Source organism: Strix uralensis, chromosome 5, assembly GCF_047716275.1.
Source record: "Strix uralensis isolate ZFMK-TIS-50842 chromosome 5, bStrUra1, whole genome shotgun sequence".
NCBI lineage: Eukaryota > Metazoa > Chordata > Aves > Strigiformes > Strigidae > Strix > Strix uralensis.
Window position 1 is genome coordinate 56,370,553 of NC_133976.1, and position 23,405 is coordinate 56,393,957.

The 23,405-nt window shown below is 51.2% G+C and overlaps 2 protein-coding genes across 6 annotated transcripts; one reads left to right on the forward strand and one right to left on the reverse strand.

Moving 5' to 3' along the window:
* The first annotated feature begins 50 nt into the window (after positions 1 to 50).
* RRP7A (ribosomal RNA processing 7 homolog A) lies at positions 51 to 5,003 on the forward strand. Its single transcript, XM_074870997.1, has 7 exons — positions 51 to 1,696; positions 1,781 to 1,923; positions 2,179 to 2,304; positions 2,560 to 2,683; positions 3,321 to 3,418; positions 3,837 to 4,035; positions 4,537 to 5,003. The coding sequence occupies exons 1-7, from the start codon at positions 1,645 to 1,647 to the stop codon at positions 4,620 to 4,622; spliced, it is 828 nt and encodes a 275-aa protein (XP_074727098.1). The 5' UTR covers positions 51 to 1,644; the 3' UTR covers positions 4,623 to 5,003.
* On the reverse strand, positions 2,815 to 15,284 carry SERHL2 (serine hydrolase like 2). Of its 5 annotated transcripts, none has more exons than XM_074870989.1 (12): positions 14,497 to 14,516; positions 13,395 to 13,629; positions 13,210 to 13,323; positions 12,105 to 12,146; positions 11,360 to 11,379; positions 11,103 to 11,177; positions 10,209 to 10,318; positions 9,854 to 9,933; positions 9,467 to 9,501; positions 8,620 to 8,696; positions 7,046 to 7,139; positions 2,815 to 3,396 (listed from the first exon to the last, which is right to left on the reverse strand). In XM_074870989.1, exons 2-12 carry the CDS (start codon positions 13,540 to 13,542, stop codon positions 3,385 to 3,387), a joined length of 807 nt encoding a protein of 268 aa, XP_074727090.1. In that variant the 5' UTR covers positions 13,543 to 13,629; positions 14,497 to 14,516; the 3' UTR covers positions 2,815 to 3,384. The 5 variants fall into 5 exon arrangements, with proteins under 5 accessions (XP_074727090.1, XP_074727089.1, XP_074727091.1 ...); XM_074870988.1 differs by lacking the exon at positions 2,815 to 3,396 and adding an exon at positions 5,923 to 6,733 and having other exon boundaries at positions 14,497 to 14,515; XM_074870990.1 differs by lacking the exons at positions 2,815 to 3,396; positions 9,467 to 9,501; positions 14,497 to 14,516 and adding exons at positions 5,923 to 6,733; positions 15,152 to 15,284.
* Between the last annotated feature and the right edge of the window lie 8,121 nt (positions 15,285 to 23,405).

Here is a 23,405-nt window from a genome sequence, read left to right on the forward strand (position 1 = left end):
AACTTCAAAACTGATAATGTGATGAAGAGCAAGAGGAGTATATGGATGAGAGAATTGATACTCATAAGCCTTTTAATCTGGATCTTTGAAATTAGTAGCTGATCTGTGCTACTATGTGGGAGTAACTTCTGTCCCCACCTAGTTCCAGTTCTGTTGTCACAGAGAAGAAAAAGGGTCTCTGTTATTGACAGCCTAGTAATTTAAAAAGTAATTTTTATAAAAAGAAATACACAGCTGTGAAATCAGGGTACCAGTTCTAGGTGAAGTAGGGTACTTTAATTATCAACTAGATAGAAAGCTGTGGAAATGTGAAGATGCATGTATTGTGAGCCTGTATCTTGTCTCTTCTGAAAGACTGGGGAGATCCAAGTATTTTTTTAATAGATTCATGTCCATTCCAAAAGCCAAATATATTGCAAGGTGCACTTTATAACTTGCTGTTAAATTGTGCATTGTGTTTAGGTTATCTGTGAGTAATTAGGATGACATTAACATACTTTGGAAGAACTACTGTTCTCTAGCTCTGTGATCTATGGCAGTATTTATTTTTTTTTAAATTGATGAAGTCAATGATTGCCTAAACACCATGCCATGATTTATCTTACAGCTGCGTTGCTCTTCCTGTTCTCAGTCAGCTTTCTGAAGTTATCTTAGTCTTCTAATACTTCATAGTGTGTTTTCTTTCCTTGGGCACTGAAAGAGGAGTAACCAGTTATTCCTAGTCCTTTTCCACTAGTTCACCTTGCAGCTTTCCAGTTTCTTCTGTGTTCTGCAATAGTCATGCTAATTTTGTCTGCAATTCCACAGAGCTCACCTACCACTTTCTGACCACACATCTGTGTGCATTTGACCTCATGTAGCATAGTTATATTTTTGTTCGTTTGTTTTTTGTTTTTTTTTTTTCCTGGGCTGCTAGAGATTATACACTTGTATATGAAACACTGATTGTTTGCACTAATTCGGTATGGCTGGCCAGGACAGGTGGTAGGTAATTTGTAATAGTGTTTCTTTCTATTTGCTTTTTCAAAAACATGCTGACTTCTGAAGTGATGCCGCAGTTTCAGTTTGGTGTATTTTCATGGTTTTTGCATGTACCACTTCTTCTGATAATGTTCATTAGCTTGGATATTTGGTTGAGTCAACTCTCCATATAATTTCTTACTTTCACTGACCTTTTTTCACCTTGTACATACATCTTGCTTCAGTGGTCCTGTCTTCCATTCAGTCATAAATAGAAGTTTCTCTGTAAAAGAAATCTTTTTTTTCCTGATTAACAAGAGTCTTTAAAAACAGTTGTTCTTACAGTTGTCTTTGAATGGTTTTACATATCTTTAAGATTGTTTTTATTTGCCTCTCTAGGGCTAAGCCCATTGCCTGTGCTTTACACTGTTCAGGTCTTCATTTTCAGAACTGTGACACTGAATGATGGTGTGTAATGAGCTTTCTCACAGAGCATCCTCTAAGGTGCTCTGGATGGGGAAGCCTTTTTGCTAACCCTGGGGCGGCGGTGGCGGGTCCCTGTCCCCTGGAAGGCGCCGCCCGCGCCGACGGACCCGCCGCTGCCGCCATTAGCGGCGCCGCGCCGGCGCGGAAAACTACAACTCCCGGCGGCCCCTGCGCCCCGCCGCTTCCCGCCGAGCTAAGATGGCGGCTGCCGGGGAGCGTGTGGCCGGAGCGGCGCCGGCGGGCTACACGGGTGAGGGGGCCTGGGGGCAGCGGGGAGGGGCCGGCAGCAGGGCCGGGGCGGCAGCGGGGTCTTTAACCGGTGCATCGCTCGCAGCTCTGGCGGTGAAGTTCGGAGCGCGGCAGCGCTCGCCCCACTACTTGTTGGTGAAGGAGCACCAGGTGCGGGAAGGGGCCGACACCGCGCACCCTCCTCGCCGCACCCTCTTCGTCCTCAACGTTCCCCCGTACTGCAGCCCGGTGAGTGGGGCTGGCGCCTGGCGGCCCGGGGCGGGGGGCTTGGCCGGACGGCGGAGGCGGCTGGAGGCCGAGGGCATCGCCTCAGGAGCGCGGGGCCGTGGGCGGAGGAGCCAGGCGTGCCTCGGGCGAGCTGCGGGCGGAGGGGCTGGGGCTGTGCCGGGGAGCCCCCCGGGGCGCGCTGTGGGCCGTGCGTGAGGGGATGGGGAGAGGAATCCCCCTGCTTTGCTGTACCGCTTGCTCTCCCTTCGCTCCCAGGACGCTCTGTCTGGGCTGTTCGCCCGCTGCGGGCGTGTCCAGTCTGTGGACATCTGTGACAAGCCAGGGACGGGAGAGAAAAAAGAAAAACTGACGTCCAAATTCTTCAACCGCAAAACTGTAACGGTAAAACTGGGGCGGGAGGGCGAATATTGATGCTTTAGTGGTCAGAATGGGAAAAGATTGCAAGCGCTGGGTGGTGCCATGAGATATGGGAAACCATTTGGGGGCATTGGGTAATGTGGTTATTTATTTAAGTTTACTCTTTTTTTGGTATCCCACTGCAATTTGTAGTTTGATATTTTATTTTATTTGTACTGCAGCTCCTTGCTGCGTCACCAGTTTCCCTGATGACTGGGCCTAGGTGTCTTTTTCTTTTAGGGATTTCAAGTAGCATATGTGGTATTCAGGAAACGAGCTGGTGTCCAGGCAGCCAAGGCCCTGTCACAGGAAGGTCCCTTGCTGATATCAACAGAGAGTCACCCTGTGAAAACTGGCATTAGCAGTAAGTTGGCCCTAGCTATCTTCCTGCTATCTAGTGTCAGGGAAGAAGTATACTCGTTCCTTGCTGAATCCTACCTTGCATGTCCCAGATTAATTCTCACCATTTTGTACTGAGTCAGGAGATATCCAGTGTTTCACTGTCTGGCTTTTATTATTTACAAGGTAGCAATCTTGTACTGAATGTTGTAGTCTGGTCTAGTGACTGTGGGAGAATGGAGTCACATGGTACAATGGAAGAGCAGTTTTTCCATATACATTTTCAGTGTTACATAGATTCAGAGAAACTGGCTGTGTCTTGCCCTCAAAATGGAATCCACACTCAATAACAGGCACCAGGTGTCTGTTAAGATGACAGCACTTCAGATGTGACCCCTTGACAGGAACACAGCCCTGATTGTTGCACCTCTTGGGCTTAAGGCTAGCTTATTCCTGCTTGGGAAAGTTGCAAGTTCTTTCTATCACTTACAGGCTGTGGCGTGGGCCGCAAGTTGGTTGAGCTGTGGCAGTGGGGAGGCTGAACAGGAGTGGGAACAGAGTGTGTCCTTCCCTGCAGCAGTTCTCTCTAGAGCGGCTCAAAGGCATCACACTAGTGCTTGCTTCTAACAGGCTACTGCTGACTTCTGCCCTCTCTGTCACAGAGTGGATCGCCAGCTATGCTGCCTCAGTCGTGGATCGGGAGGAGCTGAAGGCTGAGGTGGATGCCTACATGCAAGACTATGACAAAAAGATAGCAGAGGTGAGGCCAGGCTGGGGAGGGAACCTAGCTAAGCAGTTTGGGGAGAGGAAAGGAAGAGAGAAGATCTCTCGATGCCCCAGCCTCAGTGGAAAGGGCAGAGGGAAACACACTGGTTGGAAGGGTTATTTTACTCCCAGTTGCTGATGGGCAGTCAGGCCCTGGTTCGGTCCACAACACCTGATCCTTGCACCAAGGGCTTACAATAGGTATCCACAACTAAATTGGGTCCTGCCTGGCATGCAGCATTGTGACTGAGAGTTGAATGTCTGGGCACTTGATCCTACGCCTTCCTTCAAATCTTGTGCAGAAGCCGGAGCTGTAGCTTTGCATGTGTTTAAGGGGGACTGTGGGGGAGCTGGGTGTCAGGCTGGCTGGCAGCCCATCTGCACTGAGCTGCCTCACCCTCCTGTCTTTGCAGGAAGAAGCCAAAGCGGCCAAGGAGGAGGGTGTTCCAGATGAGGAGGGCTGGGTGAAGGTGACACGAAAGGGCCGGAAGCCTGGCCTGCCCCGGACAGAGGCTGCCAACCTGCGGGTGCTGGAGAGGGAGAAACAGAAAAAGGCCCGCAAAGAGCTGCTGAACTTCTATGCCTGGCAGCATCGTGAGACCAAGAGAGAGCGTGAGTGTCCAACTCTTCTCCTACCCCTGCTTGTGTCTCTTGTCTCTCACATTGTGGCCCAAAGAGTGTGTCCTTTTTCCTTCAGTGGAGGCTATGTCCAGCTGCAGGTGAACAGCTGGCTGGGTGGTTCTGTGAATAGCCTCGACAGCTCTTGGGGGGGGCCCTTGCCACCACCAGTTCTCGCAAGGGCTGCTGGAATATTTTGCGGGAGAGTGCGCAGGTCATGGCTTTCCAGTAGATGGGAATTCTTCAGTCTGCACAAAGGCAGCAATTGAAAGGGAAAACTAGCGCGTGTCCTCCCCAAGAGGGAGCTGCAGCACTGCCGGAGATGAATGACCAGAGCCCCGGCTTGGCACTCAGCCCAGGTGCAAAAGGACCTGCTCTGGGAAGTGTGTCTGTGGGTGTCAGGACAGAGCCCCTCCTGGTGTGTGGAAGTGAAGCTCCCCAGGAGAAGGAGATCTGCTGCTCCGGTGTGACCTGTCCTCTTTCTGTCTGTTTCAGACATCGCCCAGTTGAGGAAGAAATTTGAGGAAGACAAGCAGAGAATTGCGCTGATGCGAGCCCAGCGCAAGTTTCGGCCGTACTAAGCTGTACTGAGCTGTTCCTCAGGTGCCTGTGCTGGAGAGGGCGGGAGAGATGCCCATGGACTCCACATGCCAAAGCATTTCAAGGAATTGAAGCAGCTTCAGGTTGTGCCTGCCCTTGGATCTGAAATGGGAGATCCCAGCAACTGCTGCTGGAGGGGGAGTTTCCTTCACTCGCACTGGTATCCTGCTCTCCTGGCCATCAGCTGGCCCCGTGGCACCGCTTCCCAGGCTGCTCAGGTCAAGGGGCTGAGGCATTTCCTGTGACAACCTGTATCGCTCTGCCACGCAAGGCCCTCCTAAAGCTTGGGATTGACCTAGCACAGCCTCTGCAGGGGCAGGGAATGGCTAAAGAACTGTAAATAAACTGCTATGTTCTCAAAACAGGGGAATGCCTCTCTCTTCCCCCTTGGTCTGCTGTGGGGGACAGCTTGTGTGCTGGGGTGGCAGTGAAAGTCACAGTTTATATGCTGGTGCTCCTTTACACATTTTATCTGGGGGTGAGTAAGAAGAGGAGGGAAGTGACCTTGAGAAAAGCCCAACTGGGAAGTTCCCAGACCTGTTGTCACAAGGAAAGATCAGTGGTTTTGTACAGAGACCTATCCCTTCCCTCGGTGTTTTCCTCCCAGTGGCTCCCCCTCAGGCAGGTGTTGAGGTGCCCAGTCTTCACCATGCATGGAGCTCTGCAGCTGTGCCTAGCCTGGGCTACGGGAACTTCCGATGGTCAGCACTGTCACTAGAACAAGGTGAGATGGCAGCCTGGCTTTGGAGGGAGAAACCAGACTCTCCAAGGCCTGTTTCCACTTGACCTGTCACCAGCCTGCAGGAGGCAGGTAAAGAAGGCAACGGACATATCCAGCTGCGAGGCGATGCTTTTGTACTGCCCATATAGCATTTGTGCAGCTTTGGACCTCATGCTGTTCACCCCAGCACACTCTCAGATCAGAAAGGGGCTGTAACCCACCCACCTCCTGACTTTTACACGTTTATTTTATTGCCTGCAGCATTGATATGGGTGTGACCATGAAGGTAAGGTGGAAATGCTGGTAAATTCCACAAAGCTGGGTTAAAATGGATTTATCCTCCCCTAGATCACCCACTGCAAATGCAGTTTCCATTGCACTGGGGAGACTGCCAGGCCTGCTTGCTTCAGTTGGCTTTTCGCATTGATTTAACTAGGAGGCAGATGGATCCTTAATATGCCCTATCTAAAGCAGACTGCATGTAAAAATCTCTGCCTCCTGAGATTGGTGTTTTAGCTGCTTGGGTGACCATCCCAAAAGAAAGGAGGTTCACTCTCCTATAGAGTCAAGATGACAGAGTTAATCTTTATTTAGAAGGACAGAAATAATCTCCGCAAACTTTCCCATTATTAGTAGTTCTAGCTGCTTCAGCTAGAGGATTAGTGACTCATTCCCTAGGAGTTCATTAAAATGGCCTTCTGTGCCCAGGTGAGTTTTCACTTAAGCTGATTTTCTTTTTTTTAAAAGCAGCAGCTCCTGTGGTAGAACAGAGCTACTGAGGTCCTGTGAGCTCAGGTACCCATGGAAGTAAGCAGAGAAGCAGAACACTTTCCTGGTTTTTCTGTAGGTCTAATCCTGGGAGGAGACTGATCACACCACCGTGAGATGAGCCAACCCCTCTTGCAAGGCTACAGCTGATGCTGCTGCTCCCAGAGAGGATGCCTCTGCCTGTATTCCTGCTCCATTTCAGGGTGCAAGTTAGGAGCGAGCAAGGGGAAGGTTGCTCTGGGCCTCTATCCCCATACTTACAGAGCTGGAAGTGGAGGAAGGATTCCTTTTCTCTTTGACAACTGAGATACTTTGCTCAGCTCTCCCCCAGGGAACCCCTGGTAGACCTGCTCTATCCTACACTGAGCTAAGCTTAGAAAAGAGTATCATGAAACTGATGTTGGATGCAAGGTAGGAATGTGACAATTCCTCCAGAGCTGGCTTTTTAGCTCTGTTCTCCTGGACTGCTGCAGCAGTGAGGGATTCTTAGAGCCTGGCTCTGGTGTTCTGCGCTGTCAGGAAGTCGCTGATGATCCCAGACACCACCTCGGGCTCGTTCAGGTGCACAAAATGACTCCCAGGCACCTCTACTAGCTGGATGTGCTGGAGGGGAAGTACACAAGATGTGGGCCAGGGAAGTGTTCCCCGAGGCAAGCTGTGCTTGCTGTGTGGCACTCAGGGGTGGGGGGGCAGGACAAGGATGGGAGGACCAGGGATGAGCTGGGTCCAGAGGGCTGTACTAACTTGGGATTTTGGTAGCAGGGGCAAAGTTGGCTTCCCTGTCCTGTGAGGGCTGTGCTGTTCAGGACAAACCACCTAGTGGGGGGTGCCCACCAAGGTGAGCTGCTCCCTAGCTGCTGCTCCCAGGTTGGTTGGCACATAGTGTGGAGATGCAAGGATGGAGTTTGCTCTCACCTCTTTGAGGGAAGACTCGAATGCCTCCCGTAGGGCTTTCACAAAGTGATTTCCGCTGTCTAGCTTGTGCGGTACCAGGAGTCCATCTTGTGCTCTGAAAAGCAACGACAAGACTCAGTACAGCACACAGTGTGCTTCTGTTTGTCTTTGCCGCTGTCCTGGGCGGAAGCAGTGTCCCCAAGACAGTGGGATGACACATCCAACTGCTCTTTCCAGGCTGTTTGTAAACAGCAGGGTTACAGGGTCATACACGGTAGTCAGAGGAGCCCTACGCAGCTTGGCTAAGCAGCCATTTTCTATCAAGCTATCTGTTACAAACCTTGGGTGACTGCCTAGTAGTATCAGAGTGGAGACTGGTTAAATACTGTCCCCACACTGCTGGCTCCTTAATTGGTCTGAGTACATCATTCCTCACCCTATATTCAGCTCTTAACTTTCTCCTTCCATACAGCTTCCACATCTCCCCTCTGTCCCTTCCCTGCCCCCCCCCCCCCTCCATGCTGCTGCTTTAAACAGGGTATGCCCTGCGTGGAGATGGACTACCAGGGCAGTCCTCCTGGAGAAGCCAGCATTAGATCTCCTGCAGAGCTAAGATTGTGCCATCTCCTCCATGCTGCAGGTGATGGGATAAGGTGACATCCCCAGCAAAGGAATGTCCTCTGTACAACTTAGAGGACTTGTCCTCACCATGAGGTTGCATTTTTTGACAAGCAAGAAAATTCTTAAGCTCTTATGATTTCAACAGACTGGGGAAGCCAAAACTGCACCTCATTTCTCAACTTCTAACACTTCCTCTCATTACCTAGAGACCTTTAACAGCCCCATGCAGGCTGAGGTAGCCAGAGCCCTGCACATCTTGCCCTCAAGGAGATGGGAAAAATGCAGAGAAGGACTGACAGAACCAGCTACCCACCCAGACAGCTTAACAGCTTGTGGGGCTCTGTGGAAGCCACTGGCTACCTCCCCACAGCTTTTCCCTGCCATGGGCACCACAGGGTAGAGCTTGCAAGAGCTGGGTCAGGCTGGGGGCTCCATGACCAGCTAGAAGAGATGGAGGCTGCTGTGGTTTCACCTCTTTGCTCAGGCATGAGGTTTTGGGGTCTGGAGAAGGGGACAGGCCAGGTAGCTGTGAGTGGGGAAGAGTCAGCCCAGGAGGAAAGCAAGTAGGAGCAGGGCTGTGGAGGGTCGTTTGTTTGCCAGGATGGCTCCTGGCTGTAAGGCCAAGGGATGGAAAGTCATGGGATGGGAGCATGAAGGCAGGAGCATAGGGAGGACAGGGCAGAGGTGGCATTTCCTCAGCCTTGCACCAGGGAGGCCCAGCCTGAAAGCACGGAGCCAGGGCAGGAGGGGGATGTTCCAGCTGCTCTCTGTCTGCTCCAGGAGCCTGCCCAGCCCAGGGCAGTGGTGGGGAATGCTTTTTCCATGTGAGGCTGTACTGTTGTGCCAACTGGCCCGAAGGTCTGGGTGGCTGCTGCAGAGGATGGGGTAGCGGATGGCTCCTTTCTAACCTTCATTCCCTCCACCCAGGGCTGGAGGGAGGCCACAGGGGCTAGTTTGGCTTGTGCTTCACTCACATGATGATGAGAATACGATCCTGGATCTTCTGCAGGAGCTTCACACACTGCTCCACTGTGAAGGACTCTCGACTTTGCTGCAGGTGCAAAGACAGGGAGAGTGGCAAAGGTCAGGGACAGCAGCTGAGGACAGAGGGTGTCCCTGACCCCTGCCGCGCTAGTGGCTCTGAAGGCTGAAGTGGCTGCGGCCCTGAAGCTGCTGTGCTGGGACATGACAGGCGGCCAGGCTGCGCACAAGAGTAGCTGGCTCTGCAAAGGCTCCTTCTGTCCAGCTGTGTTTCAGGGCTGCCAACAACGCTGCCTGCTGGGATGCAGCACATATGGGAATGATCTCATAGCAGAGAAAAGCTTTAAAAATCCTTTTACTAAAAAGGAGACAGTACACTACTCTGGCTTTCATACCCTGGCAGTAGCACAGGTAGAGGAGGCCCCACTTGCTCAGAAGTGGCACAAAGCTATCAAAATATCAAACATAAGGACTCTGCTCCACACTCTCTCCCCTTCTTATACGGGTGACCTGACAAAGAACCTGACCAAAAGCATCCATGTATCTGCTGCCTGAAGAGTTATAACAGCAAGAAAATGTGGCCAGGAGGCCCTGGAGCAGAGGAACTGCTAAAAAAAATCAGTAACATTTTCCAGTGACTCTGTAAGTTGAGTCAGTTAATGATTGAGTGCAGGCTCTTTTAAGAGCAGCATTTAAGAGATGTGGGAATTAGGGAAGCAGAAAGTAAATGGCTGGGTGGAGGCAGGGCCTGGGCTCAGTGAGTGGGCCTCCACTATCTCAGTTTTATGTAAGCTCGGGGCCCAGAAGCAGCAGGGGGCAGATCAGAAGAGCAATGCTCACCGTATGGACTCTCATGTCTCTGTTATACACCAGCCCTGGAATGAAAAAAACAAGGTTTTCATGTCTCTCAGGAGCAGGAGTTGCTCTGTTTTGCCTCACCTTTGGGGTCTTCCCAAGGCTTTTTGAGACAGGAGGAAAAGGATTAATTCTGATTTCTCCCTTCTTTGATTTCTTTTCTTTAGCTGTTCTAGGACCCAAGCACCAACCCTACTTGCTGGGAATGGAGAGCTCTGCGTCCAGACTTAATTGATCCCATTCAGGCTGTGTAAACTTGTAGCTAGGGCACCATGTACCCTGTGGAAGACAATGGCTGTTGGCACTGCTCCCTTCCCACTCCCAGCAATTGCCCAGCGCTGTGGCGAGCCCTGTCTCCACGCAGCCCCTTACCAGCGGGTGTCTCAGTTGCTCCTCGCTGCAGTAGGATTGCCCCACCCTCTGCTGTCAGATGTCTGTTTGCTTCTAAGAGCCTGGGGGAGACATGGCAGAGAGATTGTGCGGCTGGAAAAGGGAGGAAGCGAAGCGAAAATGGCATGACAAGGTGACAGCGAGCTCTCAGGCTGCTTCAGAAAAGAGCAGGAAAAAGCAGGAGCTTCTGGCAGCAGAAGCAAAAGGTCTTGCTGAGATTCCAGAGGAGGACTTGAAAGAGGAAGTACAGGGACAGTTTCCCCTTCTCATTCATGCAGCTGTAACTCTGTCCAAGGTGAGGCCAGGCAGCAAATGAAGAGGACAGAAGGGAACCCACCTCTGCAGTGCTGCTTTGGGGCTCCGTGCTTTGGGAATTTGCTGCTTTGCCTCTAGACTCAGTAATCTGTCGATCACACTCCGTTTTGATTTCCGCCATGCCTCTGTCTCCTGAAACAAAGAGAGGGTAGGGAACAGGAGTAACCTCTCCCTTCTGAATCAGTTTACCCCTTATCAGAGGGTAGAAGAGGTCATTTTACCCTTCAACATCCATAAGAACGGGTACTGGTTATGGACATCATATTAAAAATGCCCATTTCTGGGGCAAAAGGGAATAGCAGTACTTGAAAGGTAAGGTAGGAACAGAAAGCTAAGCACTGTTGTAAAGAACTTAATAATTTTTTACTCTTGCAATCTTTTCTACATCTTCCTACCTCACTTCTGAGTTGAGGACAACTGTCCAAAAAAACAAGGTAAACCTAGTATTTTTCGTGTCTTTGACCCTGGGCTTTTATGAAGCCCCAGCATCTGGTAGCAGATGGCAGATTGGGAATATAGCTTTATGTCCTGCCAGGAACAGAACAAAAAATCCACCAGTCTTGCACCCGGGTCACCCAACAAGCTGTTGGCAAAAAGACAATCTCTGCTGACAGTTGCTTGGACAGAGGTTCCAGTTCCCTTTGTACAAGGGCAGGGCACAGACAAGTGAGTTCCAGGGCTAAGGGACTGCCGGATGTGGAGCACTACCACGTGTCCTCCAAGGGCCACCCTAAGCAGGGATCTCAGTCCATGCAACAAGGAGCAGATCTGTGCCTGCCAAAACGAAGAGCCCTGAGACTTGTGTGACCTGCCAGGAACTGGTCACATCAGTGCTTTCTCTGAACAAATGAGGGAAAGAAAAAAAACATCTATTTTTTATTTAAAAAGGGGAAGGGAAGGACACATGAAATCTAACCTCTGGAGCTAGCAGAAAACCAACATTTTCCAGCAGGATCAGCTTGTCCACCATCTCAGGATAAAGGAAACAGAACTGAGGAGAGATGAAACAATATGAGAAAGAAAAAAGCTGAATACTGAGTGATGTCTTCATCCTGCTACCCTGGAGAGGGGGGCAGGGGCCAAGTTCCACACAGTCTGCCCCTTCATTCCTCTCCCATTTATTGTTTCAGCTATAGAAATCACAAACCCAAGAAGAAAGGATGCTTTACTCACCATTGCTGCCACGGACCCACCTGCAGAGGAGAGAAAGGTGCTCAGTTATGGACAGGACACCCTCCAGTAACAGAAACTCCCCTTCCCTGCAGCAGGAGCTGCCTTAGAAGCAGAAATGCATGTTGTACCAAGGGACGAAGCCCCAGCTACAGAGTAGAGCTCTCCCAGCAGGCTGTGGGCCAGCTGGACTCCTTGTCCTGTGCCATTCCCATCTCCCTCTCAGGCAGCAAAGGCCAAGGAGGAGTTACCAGTTGAAATGCTATGGTGTGCAGGTCCTGCAAGCTGTGGCCAGAGCAGCCCTGGGGAGCAAAACCCAAATTGTGGCAAAACCCAATCATGTCCCAAGCACAAAGGGATAGAGCCTGGGGTCTGGTTCCCCTCAGCAAGCTCCATGACCACCATGAGGGGCCATGCTGTCCTCAGGCTTTGTGACCTTGTGAGGACCAGGCAGGAAGGCTTGCTGCGAATTCTCCTGCCGTAGACCACCCTCTTTGCTCATCACTGTTCCTTCCTAGGGGTGGGGGAAAGGCCCACAGCAAATGTTACCACTGTTTGTACTACAGCGTTTTGAAAGCAGAGGCATTTCAAACAAGGGCACAGATTTTTGAATCACTCAAGCAGGAACCTGGTACTTGATGCACTATAATAAATATTCCAACTCAGCTCCTAGCAGCATGTCTTGTAAATTAATTATCTACTCCTATTTCCACAAATCTCACATCTTACAAGGACAAGAGCCACTTACCCATACTGTGACCCATCAGGGTGAACCGTCTCCACTGCAAGGCTAAGTGGCAACAGACAAAAACAGACAGTACTGCATTAGAAACCAGAGCAGCAGCATCTTGCTGCTTCTCCACCAACACAGGCCCCTTCTCCCGGGAGGGCTTTTGCACTGCTTAATTTGCTTCCTAATCCAGAAATGAGGTGACTAAGTAGGCCAGTTTTAAAGAAAAAGAGCATCTACCACCTCATTTCATTGGCAGCTAATTCATGCAGCTCTCAAGCTCTCTCTGTATGGCAAACAAACTACAGCAAATTCCCATTCATTTCCAGACACGAAACTGGAAAGAAGCAAAGGAGCCTAACTGGGCAGCATCTGCTAGAAGAGAGAGACCTTGACAGAACATCCTGCTGCAGAGCATTCCACAAGAGCTGTGAGGACACAGAGCCAGGTCTGCTGCCTTGAGGAAAGTATGATTATTCCAAGGGAAAGCTCTCTGCACCATTTAGCACATGAGGCTCTTCAGTACATTTTTAGGGCATGCTGAGAGACTTATGCTGCCCATCTGAAATATACCTGACTGAAAGATGTGTTTTATCCTCTGGCATGTCAAATAAGTTCTAAAGGCTCTTGTATACTGAATGACGGATGCAAAACTGCACATGCCACAACCTCCCACAATATCAGCATACAGATAGGCAGTTAGATCAGGAGTTATTAGGAGTCCAAGACACCTTGGCCTTCAGATTTCTTTGTATGATACTAAAACAAGCAGCAAGCTGCCATCGGGGAGAACCAGAACTTATACCCAACTTACTTACACCCAACTTACATCTAACACTGGTTAGAGGTCACTGGCTGCTTACAAAAAGCCAGTCTGGCAAAACTACTTATTTGCATCTACCACTTCACCGCTACTGCTTTTTAGTATAGAAGCACTTGCTTCCCAGGGCTAACTGTTTCTTCTCACAAAACAGTGAGAAAGAGAGATGCTTATTCAGTCTGTGGTCACAAAGCACTAGCTGGGGAAAGCAGAGGGAACTGACCCCTCTCCTGGCAGTATATGCAGGAGCAATATAGCACCCCGTGCACAAACATCCCCTTAAGAGTCCCTTCAGCTACCCACCGGCTACGACCCGGCGCACATCGGTCACATAATCCAGAAAATGGTAGGGGGAGCCTGCAGGTCGGTGGGATGACAAGCCATGGCCAGAAAAATCCATTGCCACATAATAGTAATCTGAAAAGGAGAGAGTATCAGATGTGCAGCCCTGCAACACAACAAGAACCATCCTGATGAGCCAGACCTACCTCTGGGGAGCAGTGGAATGAGCTTGTCAAATGTGTTGGCGTTGTCCAGCCAGCCGTGCATGCACAGCACAGGGTGTCCCTCTGAGGGTCCCCAGGCCTTGGCTGCCACGTGGCCCCAGGGCACAGGGAACTTACGCTCTGAGAACATGCCCAAAATAGAGTGCTTGCAAGTGATGTCCCTGGAGAGCCACGTGCTTGGAGCAGGTCTCAGGAATCTTGTTAATGGCCCAGAGCTCTGAAAAGAGTAATACAGGTCTTTAGTAACTCACCAGTCTCCTGTGGTCTTAATTAGCAGCTTGCCAATTTATAGCTCCCCATTCAACATCCCAAGCTGCCATTCCTGCCTGTCTGTTTGGGGAATCCTCCTCCCAGCACATACTAGCAGTGCTCCTAGGAAGAAACAAGCTTTCCCTACACAGGAGGAGAAAGCCTCCTCTCCATGTCTCCGCAGCAGCTGCAACCCGACTAGAAGGCGCAGGAGATCTGGCAAGAGGGAACCGCGCAGAATTCCCCCAGCTAGCTGCAGTCAGCCAGGCACCTGTCCTGGACCAAAAAGACAATTTCAGGAATAAGGATGTTGCCTCCAGTTCTAGACTGATACCACCTTCTCCTCTGTTACCATGGTGCTTCAACTTTTTCACACCACCAGTCAGCACCTTCAAGAGAGCAGCTGGCTACATGCCACACAGCAGGTCACTGCTGCCACCCTCCTGTACACCCCTCAGGGCCAGGGACCCTGCACAGGATACGGGTCCACAACCTGCCAGGCACCTGCTCAGCCCCAATCCCATCTCATCGCTGCTGATGTGCCTGGCAATCACTGAACTACATCTGACCCTTACTCGACCCCAGGCTCCTGAGGGAGAGAAGGAGAGATCCCTCTGGGGATCTTCCAGGAGTGGTTTGAATATCTCCCCTTACCCCCAAGACCTTTTGACCCCTGGGACCCCTCATAGGCAGCCTGACTAATCCTCATCCCCAGGTCTCTCATGCCATACCTCCTTCCCAGTGACTTGTCTCAGGTTGCTGCTCCCTTAAATAGACCCCTGAGACGCCCACAGCAATTAAATCACTCTACAGCAAGTCCCTCCTGAGCCCATACCTCTGTAAGATGTGAGGATAGAGAGGGGAGGCTGCTGCTAAGGCCCTGAGAGCACCTAGAGGCCCTTATGGACCGCACCAGCCTCACCCGCGGCCTCCCCTCCATCTTTCCCTCCGGTCTATGAGCCTGTTTAAGCTCAGCCCAGGCCCAGTCCCAGCCATGCTGCAGGAGTGCTGGTGTCCAGCAGCAATGCTCTAGCCCCAGGTACCATGGCCCTGCCTGCCCATCACGGTGCTGCATCTGATCCTGGCTGCCCTTGCCAGGCCTGATCCTGACAACCGTGGGCTGACTTCCTGGCGTGACCATGGATCTGCCCCAACCTGACAGACCTGCCTGACGACTTGGGCTCCTGGCCGAGCCTGGCTGCCCTCCTTGGGCCCGCTCTGCCTGGGCCCAGCGGGTCTCCGGCCCAGGGGTGTCCCCACCCTTTCCCGGCTCCGGGATGGGGGCCTGCCCAGGCGGGCAGGAAGGGCCGCAACACGGGCCCTCGCCTCAGGGCGCCCTGGGGCAGCTGATCCCGGCCCCGGGGAAGGGCTGCCCGGAGACCGACCCCCGTCCGGCGCCGAGAGCAGACCCCGGAGCGCCGCGGCTGCTGACGGTCGCCCCGGCCCCGCTCCCCGCGCCGCCCGCACGCTGCGCCCCGGTCCCCTCCTACCGCTCTCTGCCCGGGACAGCGGAGCAAGGCCGCGGCTTCAGGACGGAGCCCAGCGGCGGGCGGGCCGGACCGGCTGCACCGCCCTGCTTCCCGCCTCCCCGGGGCGCGCCGGGCCTCCGCCTCCTGCCGCTCCGCCAGACCGGGGCCGCCACGGCCCGAGGGAGGTGGTGGGGAGGGAGTGCCGCCATCTTTGTCCTTCCTCATCACCTCACGGCTCCGGGGGTCCTGCTGGGAAGCGGGGTGGTGGGCGGCTGGGGGGCACAACAGCGCGGCCTCCCCTGCTTGGGAAGCACTTCCCGGTTCCCCACCGCCCCCCACCCTTGGCACTACAGCAAGGGGCCATCCTGGCAAACACACCGTCCACAGCACCGCTCCTACTTGCTTTCCTCCTGGCCTGGCTCTTCCCCCAGTCACAGCAACCCAGCCTGCCCCTCCTCTGAGTAAACCGATGAAACCACAGCAGCCTCCACCTCCTCCAGCTGGTCAGGGAGCCCCTGGCTGACCCAACGCCTGCCAGCTCTCCCCTGGGTGCCCAGGCGCAGGGAGGAGCTGTGGGGAGGTAGCCAGTGGCTTGTGGAGAGCCTGTGCTTGGATGGGGCTCAGTAAGACTAACAAGGAGTTAATGATGTCCATGGGGTCTGAAGCTGTGGTCAATGTACTGGGCATGATAGAGACCTGTGAGGAGTCGCAATCATGGAGGTACAGCTGCATCCTTGACTACTTCCAGAAGACATGTTACTGACGATGGAAACTGCCTGAATGGCAGTGACACAGTGTGAGATGTTTTAACTGTGACCCAGGAGCATCGTAGCGACATCAGACAGATTCAGTGCTTGACACCAATGCTGAACTTCTGTCGCTCTCTGATAGAGAAACTCTGCTGAACTCTTAACGCCTGCTGGAATCGCGTTGCTCCACGGACGAGAGTCACTCTCCCATACTGTGACCCATCACAGTGAAGTGACTACTGCGGGGCCAAGCTGCAGTGGATAAACAGCAGACAGCACCACCTTAGCCGCTCTACTCCTCTTCTGCAAAAACAGACCACTTTCAGCCAGAGAAGCTTCTATGCAGTTTTCCTCATTAAGTTGCCCAGAAGGGGGGTAGCTGCACAGACCAGGCTTCAAGAAAGTCATCATCCAAGTATGACTGAGAATACTGCTTGCTGGTGCCTTGCATTCCCTCCATCAGTCAGAGTCTACCAGGCCTAATGCAGACCACAACCATTCCCCTTCAGTCAAGGACTCTGCAGTCAAACAAAGCAAAGTCAAACAGTGCTGTGAGCTGGGGGATGCCTTTCTGGAACAGTTGGAGAGAGCAGAATGAATGTCTGTTCTTAGGGAGTCATTTTTATATTGGTAATTGAAAACTCTGCTCAGTTCAGCACATCAGTCTCCTAAATTACCCAATACATTTTCAGAACAGCCTGTAAAGCTTGAAAGAAACCAACATAGAAGCTTACAGCCCTGTTTCTCCTGCCTAGCTCAAACTCATCCTGGCAAAATAGGCTCTGCACCACCACCATTGAAAGGTAACCTTGGGGACCCATCACTGAGAAGAAATAAGAGAGCTATGCAGCTGACAGCCTCCCCTCCAAGTGAGCCATTAGAAATTCTTATATGTTTGGAAAGTCCAGTGTGTTACTTTCTCTTAGGCCTCCATGGAGGAGGAGCAGGAAAGCAGACCACAAGTGCTGGGGAGCCACACAGAGGGAGAGAGGCCATAGGACCATCTACAGCTTCTTTCCTACAACTGTGAGAGGTGGGTGTCTGATTACAAAAGGTGAAAAGCAAGAGACAGCTTGACAGAACAGATTTGTAAAATGCACTCAATAATCAATCGCAGCTGCTGCTGCTGTTACGGAGGGCAGGGCCTTCCTGTGAATTGCTGAGATTTCTTCACAACAAGCCGCCAGAAAGCGATGTAATTGTTAGGCAGTGACTGTTAAGCTTGTGGTTCTTCTGTCTATGGCATGGCTCTTGAGGAAGAGGACCCTATATCAGCAGCAGGAGTGATGCAGACCCTTTGTACAAACCTCTGTGGTTGGTGGACAACAGGCCACGGCCAAGGAAAATCCATTGCCACTTAACTGCAATCTGAAAAGGAGGGAGAATCGGCATGCAGACCCAAAGCATGACACACAAACCATCCTTGTGAGCTAGACCCACTTCTGGGAGCAGTGGAATGAGCCCATTGAAGGTGGTGGCATTGTCCAGCCAGCCATGCAAGCATAGCACAGGGTATCCTCTTCACAGTCCTCAGGCCTTGGCTGCCACATGTCCCTAGGGCATAGGGAACTTCATCTCTGAGAACTTGTACCCAGAAGCAACATCCTTTGAGAACTACTTCCTGAGAGCTGGTCCCAGGGAGCTTGTTAACAGCCAAGAGCTCTGGCCAGAGCTTGTAGATAAGTGGTAGTTATCAAAGTTGTTTTTCTGGCAGCCCTGACCTCTACCTAATACCAGTTCGGGGGCACAAGCCTTGTTTGGGATAACCCTGTGATCCTGCTGTAAATGCTTGCCCTGGTGGTACGTGCATCACCACTCACAGGTCTTGGACCCTCTCCCACACTCCAGCAGCCAGTAGGATCTGGGGTCTCTTTGCTCTGAGTCACAGCAATGACCTCTGGGGTTTAGGTGGGAATGATGTATTCTCTAGTGAATTCAGACTCTTGTGACTTGTGTCCCAAGTCACTTCTGGTAGGAGGCTCCGTCAGCAGACACCTCATGGGAAAGGAAGAATTTCTCACAGAAATCATCAGCGATAGGTGATGTGGGATGGAGCTCCAAGTGGAGAAGGTCGCACTGGGATGCAGCCCTGGACCCTCCCTCAGCAGCAGGACTGTTATCCTATTAGCTGAAGCCAGATTGTTGAGATCTTCTCCAGGTCCCTCATGTCTTCTCTAGCAACGCTACTTACCCCTCTGAAAGAGCAGCCCAGCATCTTTCAAGGATGTGTATCTTCTCCCATACTGTCTGGCAAACCATCCCTCAGGAAGAGGGCCCTGTGCGGGATGCAAGGCAAAATTTGGATGGCTCAGAGAATTCATTTTGCTGCATCTACTTCTAAGAAGTTCTGCAGGCAACTGAGGTGGAATTGCTGCCTGCGGAGGACTAAATTAGGTGTGGGGCGTTGGCTGGGCTGCACTGGGGTGGTAGTTAAGAAAAGCTAGTTTTGCGTAAAGAACTGGGAGTTAGTTTGAGATATCCCATGTGTTTAGCAAAGGATAATTTGTGTCCTGCAAAGGAGGAGGAGACCTGCAAGGGTGAACACTGGGACATGCAAAGCTGTTATGCTCTGCTGACTTGGAACAGCATTGATCAGTTTGTGCTAGCTGCAGATCTGGTGAGGAAACTTTAAGTACAGCAGATTGATTGCTACCAAGGGACAAATTCCCCGTAGCTGGTTGGATTCAAGCACTGAAGTACTGACATATTGATCTATTTATGGTGATTTATTAGTAATAGCCCTGTACCCCAAACTCTCTTGTGCAGTTATACAAGTAAAAAAGCATGCTATTGCTAGCTTAACTGATTTGTTTCAGAGGATATATAGAGGATATACCTCTATCTAAAGTCTCACATTGTGAGCATATGTTGCAGTCTATAGTGGACAGGAAAATAAAAGTGATCACAGGGCAGCATATATCACATAAACAGCCCCAACAGTTCCCAGGCTTTGGGTGTGCGGACAGCTGGCAGGTCTGGGGTGCTGTCAGGGCCCACAGAGCAGTTCTCCCTCTGGAACAAGGACCAGCTCCTTCCCTGCTCCAGCAGCCCAGAGCAGGGGAAGGATCCCTGCAAGGGCAAGGGGGAAATCTGGTGAGTGCAGAGCTGTTGGTGTTGGGTGCGGGCACTGCTCAGGCAGCCCACAGTGGGGTTGGTGGGAGCAGAGAGGCACTTCATGACCACAGGGAAGTCCCCACCTCTCCAGTGCATGGATCCCTAATGGGTCTTCTGTCCTTTGTCATGCACACTGCTTGGTGTCCCCCTGCCTGAGGGAAGCTGTCCTCTCATCCCTGCCCTCTGCACAAGGTTGTGGAGGTGAGGACCTTATCCTCTAATTTGACTTGTTCTGGAAGGAGTAAAGGACTTAGGAAAAGGAGGGCCCTCAATGAGGGCCTGAACCACAGATCTTCACCTTGCAGACATTTCCCAGTGAACGTTTCCCTCCCTTGCTCCCCATCCACAAACCTTGCTTGCCTTGGAGATGGTCCCAGGGAGTCACAAGGGTTTAAATGAGCTGCCTACATGGGAAGAGTTGAGGTAGGATATGAACGTCCTGCTACCCTTGAGCTCTGCTCAACAGCAGCAGACCCATCCAGGTACTTTGTGTGGTGTACTTTGCTTTTGGTTTGCCCTAATTTCATGTTGAATTTCACTGATGTGAATGGTTTTCTGATGACTGAAATACCCACCGACATATTGAGCACAAAAAATGCTATGATGTCTTAAGCTGATTTATCTTCCCTTGCTGCAGGCGTATGCCTGTTGCGCTCTTTGTCCCAGAGCTCTCCAGCCCTGCAGAAGGGCATAAATAGATGCCGGCTCTTTACCCACCACAGTCTGGGGCCAATGTGATAGTTTAAATGGAAATCTTTGTTTAAGTTAATAAACCAAGCTATGAGTGGTTGGAAAAGTGGTGTGCATCTGCTGCAGGGATTAACCTGCAGCAGAATTTGGATAGTGGGGCTGCTGGAGTGTTAAATCATCCCCACGTGAACCACTGCTGTTCAGCTGGAAGCAGCCCCAGGCACACACCATGCATCAGCTCCAAGTGGTGCACATTTGTATCACTTTATTTGCAACTAATGAAATAGCTAGAAACATTTATTGCATATAAATTATATATGAGCACCCATCATACAAATAAACTCTTTCCTGTCTCAGCTTTCCATTTCCTCTTTAATCAGAAAGTCTTTTATATTTGGGACAGGTTCAGGAGTCTCTGCTGGTTCCCATCCCCTGGGCATGTTTTGGTTAACTAGCAAGGCGAACTACTCTCCAGGTCTCTAAAAAACCCATACACACTGTTTAGAGTAAGCACCTATTTTAATCTATGAAGCGGCAGGGGAAGGAGAGGAGTCTCTCTCCAGCTCTTGTCTAGACTTAACCTTCCTTCAATTGGAAAATCTGGCAGATTCCCCACAGGCTAAGACAAAATAATAGTGAAAACCAGAAGTAATCTGATAGTTGTAATTACAGGCCTACCAGCTCCTTATTGACCTCAGACAGAATAAGGAAATAGCACATACAAGGATCATTTAAAAACAAGGGAAGAGTTCTAGTTAATGTGAAGTCTCATGTGTTTATGGAAAAGAATCCATAAAACTGTTTGGTAACTTTTGGAGATGTAAGTTGTGGGTTTGGGTTATGGATTTGGCTGATAAATGTAAAAGCTGTTGACGTAATAGGGCTCCAGCAAGGAAATTGATACAGTCTTACACCATATTTTGATTTTCAAAAAACTGGAATGATACCAACTTAACACATTTTGTAGTAATTAGACTGAAAACTGACTAGCTAGCAAGTGTCAAAATGTTAAAGTTGGTACAAGCACGTAACGTGTGTTTCTGAAACAGCCCAATGGTGACTTACTTAATGCGGCCACACTTCTGGTCTGGCAGCTCTGTCCATGGAAGAAGTGACTCTGGCAAAGGCTTGACTCATGATTTAGGAGCGGCTGAATGTGAGCTCCCAGTGCAACACTGCAGTCAGAAAGGCTAATTGCATCCTCGGATGTATAAGCAGGGAGTGCAGCACAGCTGTAATGAGATTATATTGCAGGAGATTATATTGTGTCTGCTAATTCCATGGATGTGATTACTAGTGTGAAAGAATTCCCAGTTTTGACTTCTATGCTTCAAGGAGGAAGTTAACCAGTTGGAGAGGCTTCTTGCAAGAGCTCTAAGGCCCGTTAAGGGGTTGGAAGACATCTTATGGGGGAGGAGCGCTTAGGACTGATATGAACAAAGACTAAATATAACCACACAGGATTAATTTTTTGCTCCTCTAATTGCTGCTCTGACTAACAATGGTACAAGAAAAAACAGTCTAGAGATGAAGTATACATTTTATAATGGAGAAAGTAATTAAATACTTGAGCAGTTTACTTAGGGTAGTGGCAGCTTCCCAGCCATTGGCAGTTTTTGATTTAAGAGGGGATGTTTTACAAAACAACAATGATTAATGTGACAGAGTCCTTTGTCCTGTGATCATCTGGAAAGCAGACCAGTCTGGAACTTAGCGCAATGCAACAGACACTGCTGTCGGATGGTACCAGCTTGCAATGCTTCTACTACAACCGCTCCCAAAATTATAGCCCATAGCTATGCTCCTTCTTGCCTTCTATGTTGTTTTCCCTCATTTAAGAGGCTCAGCTTGCTCAGCTGAGCAAGCCCCTGCTTCTAGGTCCAGCAGTGACTCAGGACCTTTCTGCTACGGGGTCTGTGTCTTGGATCCCTCCCTGCGCTCCTTCAGGGTGGCCTCTTGTGGCTGTTTTTGTTTGCTTTGGAGAAGACCCTGAAGTGGGTGGGCATAGATCAGAACTCAGCATCACCTTCTGACTCAACATGGAGGAACAAATCTGGGGAATCATGGTCAGGGCTGAGGCTACATGTTCCAGGTGAAGGATTCTGAGCGGAGGGCTTGGGGCAAGGTCCACCACTTTTGGACATCATTCCAGGAACACATCCTGAAAATGTGGGATAACAGGGAGAAGCCATAGGCCTCAGGGACACAATGAAATCCTTAACTGAGCTTCTCCCTCCATGTCTGGTGGCCAGCAATGTTAGGAGCAGTTAGTTGAGGTGGTCATGGATTTATGGGGCCATGGAGCCCCAGGGAGCTCACACCTGAGTCCTTTGGTGCAGCAGGCTGGTACCTCATTTACCCTGTCCCGGATTGTCCTCTGTTACTGCTCTAGGGTTTTGACATATAGGCCAGATTCAGAGGTGAGGGAGCGGTTTGCTATACATTTATAAAAGGCTGTTTGTTTTCTCTACAGCTGCTTAAATCTGACCTAAATACCTTCCAGGCTATGCAGCCCGCTGCTTTCTTTGAAAACCTGGAAGGTCACTGCCTGCTGGGTCTTCCTCCCCAAAATGAACCAGGGGCATGTAGGGAGCTATAACTGCACTGTCAACGAGTTCCCTTTTTTCCACTCCTCTGCTTTTGGAGTTTGGCAATAGTAAACATGCAAGGAGTTGCTAGACTCATGTCCTCACAGAAATAACTGTGTATTATAAAAACCTGAAGTAGAAGACTGGGTACACTTTAATCTCAGCTTTTTGGGCCTACGTGATTGTAAGGAAAGGAGCTGGCTGTGCCCACCTGCCCTGCTTTGCACAAGGAAGAGTCTTCCTCGAAACAGCACACTGAAGAGCCACCAGCAAAGCATCCACCGTCCCACTGGGCTGCCTGTGCCCAGCACTGCAGCCGCTGCTCGCTGCAGCTCAGCTCTGGGCTGCTGCACCCCACAGCAGCCACCGTGCGAAGCCCAACCTCCCCATGGCAATCGCTGCGCCCGGGCTCAGCAGTGTGCCAGCTCGCTGGGCTTCCCAGCTTTGCCTCCAGACCTTGCTGCCTGCAGGCATGTTGGGTTGCAGGTTGCCCATCGGTGCCAGGTGAAGGGGCCTGTGTTCCCCACTGCTCTGGGGGCCTCAGGCCCAGCCAAGGAGCGTGCCGGAGCCCCGTGCTGGGCTGGCAGCGCAGGCTGAAGCACATGAGCACGGTGTCCGCCACGGCTGTGGGGAAAAGCCAGAACAGCAGAGGGTGTTGCAGAGTGGAACGAACACGACTCGGCAACAGTGTGCGGGGTGCCCATTGCACTGCTGGCTACAGGTCCCCACTCCGGAGCCCCCCACGGCATGCGGTGTACAGGAGCGCATCAGCTCGGTGCCGGAGGTTGGCAGCCTGCAAGCAGCGGCGCACGGCTCCCCACAGCCGCACTAGGTCACTCCGCTCTGGGCAGCCCTTGTACCTTCGCTTTCCTGGAAAGCAGTTTCTCTTCGTTACTGAGAAGAGCCCTACTCTCGGAGGGGAAGGAGGGGCCTGGCCACTGCTTCATGCAAAGGGGCCACTACTTGTGATAATTTTTCTCATAAGAGTCAAACTAATACAGCCTCTGCTTGCTCTAAACCACAGAAAGGTGTTTTTGTTTGGGGTTTTTTTTCCGGTGGGGAGTGGAGGAAGGGGGCTGGGGGATTTTTGTGTGTTGGTTTTGTCCTCCTGGCTCTCTCTTCTTGTGTTGTTGT